A 6,376-nucleotide genomic window follows, 5' to 3' on the forward strand; every position below is an offset into this window, starting at 1 on the left:
TGGACCACAGAATCAGCAGGGCAGATCATAATGTAAACAGGGATGCATAACGATATACAGTTACCATCTACTCCTCTCTTTTGTTATAAGTACCACTGTACCAGATGCTTAAAAGTTAGGCAAAAGAGCTTTCAGGTAAAAGAAGAGACGAATCACCATCCATTGCAGTGAGAGAGCCTGTCAATTAGGACAGCACAAGTTCCCTCAAAAGAAAAAAGAAAAAAAAAGATCTGCAGAAAACAGACAGCACCAGAAACAGGAGGCAAAATGCATTACATAATTCATTCCTTCGATTGTCCAGAAACAACACAACTGAAGACACCTGCACTGCCCAAGCATGCAAGTGTTCGACACATCAATGAGATATTCAGATAACAATCTTTAGTTTACAGGAGTCCACCAATTTATCACCTGACTTGGCCGGAAAAATGCAAATAGGAACAATATCATAACCTATGCCATGCTATATTAAACCATACGAACGATACAGCAGTACCAACACAACTCACGTATCTGATGACCCAGATCATATGAACAGCTTGGTGTCTAGAACTCTATATTAACATCTTACCTGCGTGCTAATTATTATGTGTCTAGAACTCTATCTCATGTATGGTTTTCTGATGACTGCGAAATGAAGCAGAGAGCTGGAGAGTGTTGAAGCGAGGAAAAAAACACGTGAATCGGTACTTGATATCAGGTCTCGGCCGCACAAGCATCTGATACCAGGAATAGGTAACAATGACAGAAACTGTAACACATGCAGGGAAGCTGGTGCAAACATCTCTTCTACAGCTAAAAAATTTACAGGCCAATCGTTCACCGGCAGACGAAACAAACCCGCTGCGACGATCCACCTTGGTCCTGTCGGTCTGCCCGTGCGATCCCATCTACGCCGGCTTCCATCGCTTCCCCCTGCGATCCCACGCCCCACCCGGTAGCTGGCCCGCCGCCGGCCCTCCATCCTCCTCGGCTCCTCTCGACTCGGTCCCAACACATTTCTCTCGACTCAGTAAACATGTGCTAATGACAGATTAATTAGGCTTAAAAAATTCGTCTCAGAAATTAACCTCCATCTATGTAATTTGTTTTGTAATTAATCTATATTTAATGTTCATTATTAGCATCTAAACATTCGATGTGACATAAATTTTAGGAGCGACTAAAGAACCAAACACCCCATTATTCTCCTCATCTGCCCACTCATGAGGAGGATTTCTCAACACATTGTTAGCTCAGAACTTGCCTGCCAACTTGTTTAGCGCAGACAAATCAAAGGCAAATTTTTCGATTCAATCTGAATTCATCAACTTGAACAAGACTGGATGCACGCAACCCACGTCATGCTCTGGTCGGCTAAGCCAGCTCGGCCAAGGTTTTAGAGATGGGGCAGATCGAACCGCAGAAGATATAACATAGTTCCAATGCATGCTATCTGTCAAACCGCAGTTTAAACACTAACGTCTCTACTATGAAGCATGTTTTCTTCTACCATCATCTGCCACGGAAATGCAGCTGTGGTCGTGGCCATTGACGCGCCAACCAAGTAAGTGCTGCAGTGCCGAGCAAGGGCGATGGAAGGCGGTTGACACGTTCCGAAGAGGGCTAAAAGTGGTTACCGTTAAGGCCACTCTTCAATAAAATCCTATGCAGTGGCATCAAAATATACGTGCATCAATGCATGGCTCCCGGCTGCTACATCGTTAGGTAATCCGGCAGATTGTTGGGCGCGCCGACGATCCTCCCGCCGACGTCCGGGAACAGCTCGTGCCCTGGCAGCGGCTCCACCCTGCCGTCGGCTCGGACGTGCACCGGGTACCGCATCAGGTGCCCCTGCAGCGGCCCCTTGCCGTCGTCGTCCGCCGTGTACCTCCTCCAGTTGTCAGTTGCTATCCCGTTCACCAGACCAACGCACCGGGGCGACTCCGGCCGCCGGACTGCCTCCTTCCCCAGGTGCTCCTCCCACAGCGACATCCTGTACGCGTGCACCTTCCCGCCCGATGAGTCGGCGCCCGTGTGGTCCGGCTGGTACGCGCCGACGGCGATCTCCGTGTCGCGCGACCCCGCCAGCGAGCGCTGGTTGATGTTGGCGGAGCCGATGATGACGTACTCGTCGTCCACGACCATCCCCTTCGAGTGCCGCCGCCGCAGAGCTCGTGCTGTCGTCGGGCGGATCCGCCGTCGCCGCCTATTTATTGCGGTGGCCGCCGTCGCCGCCGCCGGCCGCCGCGTCCTCCACCGCCGGCTCCCGGTTGCCGAGGCAGTAGAAGTTGAGGTAGTCCTGCGGGTGCCCACCTTCTTTCCCCTCTATCGCCGCCGCGACGACCCTGTACATCATCTCCTCCCCAGTCACGCGCGCCTCCCCTGGTCCCGATCTTCACCAGCACCTGGCCACCGCCTCCGCCTCCGCCTCCGCCCCGCGTCCCGCACTCCGGACCTTCGCCGCGGCGTCCTGCGGTGCAGCCCCCGGCGCCCAGAACCCACGCCTTCGCGACCGCGACTCCGCGAACAGGAGAACGGAGCAGCGAACGGCGGCTGCTAGCCTTGCACCTAGGGTTGGGGCGGCGCAGACGGCGGCGGCAAGCAGCAGCAGGCCGAGTCGCCTAGCAGGGGAGCGGCGCAGGCAGCCGGCACTCCAGTCTTCGGCAGCGGCAGAGCAGAGGCGTCGCGCACAGGCAGCAGGTCGGCTCCGTCGGGCCACGGGCAGGCGGCTGCACCAGGCCGCGCCGCAACGGGCAGCAACGCAAGCCAGCCGGGCAGCGCCCAAACCCTATTCGGCCAACCCCCAGCCGACTGCAGCCCGCAGCAAGCGCCAGGCAGAGGCAGGCAAAAGGCAGTACCGCAGCAGGCCAACAGCATAGCAGGTAATGCTGCAGCCTGTAACTGTAAGCATTTTTTTACTATTTCCACATTATAATTGCTTAGAAATTTGATAATAAGTTATTTGATAAATTGTAGATTGTCCAAACAAACATATGAAACCTGCGACACTGGTAACAACAAGTCAAGCATGACATTCAAAAAAAAAACAAGTCAAGCACGGGCAAACGACGATATCCAGTCGAAAGGTCCAGGCATCTGATCCCTGATATCTCAATTTACTTGTGTTTTATTTTGTAAATGCCATTGTTCACAAGTCACAACTCACAAACTTTCTATTGTAGGTGGCTAATAATTAGATGCTTAGCCAATTTGGCAATTTGTGTCAATTAATTCTTTGTTTGTTTTGTTCTTAATTAAGAAAATCCAATTCAACTCCATCTAGAATAATTCTGGTTTGGCATAATAAAACTAAAAGAACTTGTGCCAACTGCCGAATGGGGGCCTGACGCTCATCCATAGTTTGGATTTGGCACTGCAGATTGGTGAACTTTGCTAACAAAATCTGCTCTTGGCAAAGCATTGTTACTTGACCGCGCCATTCTTTTAAAGTAGTTGATGATCGCATTTCTTGGAACAACCATTTTAGATATGAATTCTCGTTTAGTTAATTTGATACTACCACTGATTTGTCAGGGTAAGCGGTTTAGCTATTGGATTATCCTTCCAAGTTAGCGCTTTTCAGTATCCTTTGTGCATGAGACTTCCTCCCATTGACAATTATCCAGTTCAGCTGCAGGGGGTAAGCGGATTGAAATAATAATATCGTCAAACATAGGCCTTTAATATATTTTTCATTTTTTGACATAGATTACAAAAGCCAGACACTGCACAGCAACACTTCAGTTAACATGAAACTGGTTTTGTCTACAATGCCCTTGAATTGCTCATTCAAATTAAGCCACATGTATGCATGCAAATATTGATGTTTCCATCATCACAAATTTACTATACTATATGATGCACAGCAACACTTCAGTTCTAGATTGTGTTATTTACTGAGTGGTTTTCTTAGATGGAACTTTTTATGTGAAGTGGCACCTTCTTGTGCATCTTATTTACTCAATTATAATAGGGAGATGAATATTTCTAGAGATATCATGTTGCCTTGAGTACTAAGAGAATGTTTACAGTATTCTGTCAACCCATTTAACTTTGGCTATTAACCAAGGGAAGTGATTAAAATTCAAAGTATTGTAAGTTTGAGGAGTCTATTCAGGTAAAGGTAATCAGGGCTGATTTCATGTCACTAATGCCTGGGTATATCCACTAGATCAGAGTTGCTTATCCATGTTATTCAGATAACTCTACTGAAACATTTGGAGTATAAAGAAATTACCTATAAACATTTTTGTTAATTTAGCCCTCTCTGAAGCTGTATCTTTTTCGTTTGAGGGGTCTGAAGCTGCATCCGAAGTGCAGGCTGAGTTCTTTGGGTCTATGCTATGAGTCCCAGCTGCACAGGAACAGTCGTAACCCCCAATTGTGTTACTGCAAATTCCAAAGCACTGATATTTATCTGGATATTGGCATTCGTTTATATCTGCAAACATCGAACAAGAGTACACAATAATTGAAGATCAGTGAGCAAGTAACTTGAGGTGTAAACAAGAAATTGAACTCTGGAGAGTTGCTGACCTTGGCACCCATCTTCCAGGTAGGGGTTCCCTTCGAAGCCATCGTTGCAATTACAGAGGTATCCTGTAGCATTTGCTGAGTTAACACAGTGGCTGTTCTTGCTAATGCAGGCATATGATGATCTGTTCTTAGGCGCTTCATCACAGGATTGAATTCCAGCAACCCAGTCAAACACAGAAGGAACCCCATCCTTGAACTTCTCTGTGAACTTGTCATCCTCCAGGTGGGAAGCGTTAAACTTGAACCAATCCTGCTCGGCGACAAAGGCATAACTGCACGGATCGAATCCACTTACATCAGAATTGTCATACCTTGTATCGAAGGTTATGTTGAAGTAAGTGAGGTTTGGTGCAATGGATGTCTGGCAACAGGCCATGCCAGAGCACATGCTGCTCTGATCCACGCTCTCCTTGTCCAGGCACATAGATAAGCACCCAGTTCTAACGCTGTGCTTGTTGTAGCCTTCCAAGTATGCAAGAGTGGAGCATCCAATGGCCGTTAAACTTGTTGGCCTTGCTGGATATTGTGAAAAAGCGAGCAGTATACGCCGTGGCCCATCCATCTGTGTTGCGATTGTCCTTGTTGCCATAGTAGCACTTGGAGGCAATCAAGGTGCTGACTCGAACCTGCCCTCCTAGCAGGCTGATGTTGTAGATCTCCATTAGGCTGCTTGAGTTATGCATGAAAGTGCGGTCATCCTCGCATGAAACGTCGAACCCTTGCTCGTAGTAGCAATCGGGATCAGTACCGATGCCGAAGGGGTATGGGATGGTGAGGTTGCCGCATGTTTCTCTGCAGCCAGGCTTTTTGCCATCCTATACACTGTGCTGCTCTTGAAGGATGCTAGCAGCAGGGTGGCTGCAAATATTAGCCATGGTAACACTCGGCCCATCTCTGTGTTCTTCTGCCTCTTCTTTCTTATGAATCTATGATGTATGATGCAGGTCTCCTTTCGGGAAGAACTAAGCCATCCTTATAATTGCCTGGACTTCATTATTGCTTGTTCTATTAGGATTATATTTCGCCCAGCCATTGCAGAGATCTGGTCAGAAGAATCGGTTTGGTGAACCAAGTGGCCAAATGGAATTTGCAACCTGCAAAAAGAAAATGGTAAAATAGTTTCATCTTGGACAATAGCACCCAAAAGACTCATTCTCTATGTAGTATTTTGCATTAAGGAAAGCCCTTGGTATGTTATTCTCTTGCATGTATTGTACTTGGTCATATCCTTCAAGAGTTGAGAAATTACTTCCTTTCTTCCTTTTCAGTTGGTGCGTCATCTTCAGCCACATGCGCAGACGTTGATACCGTGGTTTGATCTTCCAGCAGTTTGCCTCGAAGCATCTTGGCGCCTGCTACATCAATATCTTATTCAGTCTGACTTGTTCTTCTAGTTCAGACACTGTTTCCGTCATGTGTACAGACTAAAGATGGGCATCATGGTCAAGCTGTTTTTTTTTTCGCAGTATGGCTATAAGAATTATAAAAGTTAATGCGCGTGGACAGTGGCCAAGCGAGAACAGATCAAATGGAAGAACGGTGTCTGCATTGTTCGTGCATGGTTTTTTTTTTTGTGAAATTTTGGTTACAGTAACTAGTTTTTGTTTTTTGGCAAATTTTAATGCTAGTTTGTTTCTGGCGTGGATGCATCCACAATTCCACACCCCAAATAAAACTAAAACATGTACAGCTTTGCCCCTGCATGCGGATCATGCCTCTGTAGCAAGTTTCTATACTGCTATATCGAGTGGAAGGCCGAGTAGACATGGGTGCTCTCTCTGCACAACATTGCATCAGTTTCTTTAGGTTAAAAACATATTAGTTACTTTTTTTATTGGAACAAAATGTATTTTAAAAT

At 47.0% G+C, this 6,376-nt stretch overlaps 1 protein-coding gene and 1 pseudogene across 1 annotated transcript; both read right to left on the reverse strand.

The window, feature by feature from the left end:
- Positions 1-1,337: 1,337 nt before the first annotated feature.
- Positions 1,338-2,858, reverse strand: LOC136475526 (phospholipase D delta-like). The gene has a single exon (XM_066473015.1). It carries the CDS (start codon positions 2,125-2,127, stop codon positions 1,696-1,698), a length of 432 nt encoding a protein of 143 aa, XP_066329112.1. The 5' UTR covers positions 2,128-2,858; the 3' UTR covers positions 1,338-1,695.
- Positions 2,189-5,703, reverse strand: LOC136468422 (wall-associated receptor kinase 2-like; annotated as a pseudogene).
- Positions 5,704-6,376: the final 673 nt, after the last annotated feature.

Source organism: Miscanthus floridulus, chromosome 8 (assembly GCF_019320115.1).
Source record: "Miscanthus floridulus cultivar M001 chromosome 8, ASM1932011v1, whole genome shotgun sequence".
Lineage (NCBI taxonomy): Eukaryota > Viridiplantae > Streptophyta > Magnoliopsida > Poales > Poaceae > Miscanthus > Miscanthus floridulus.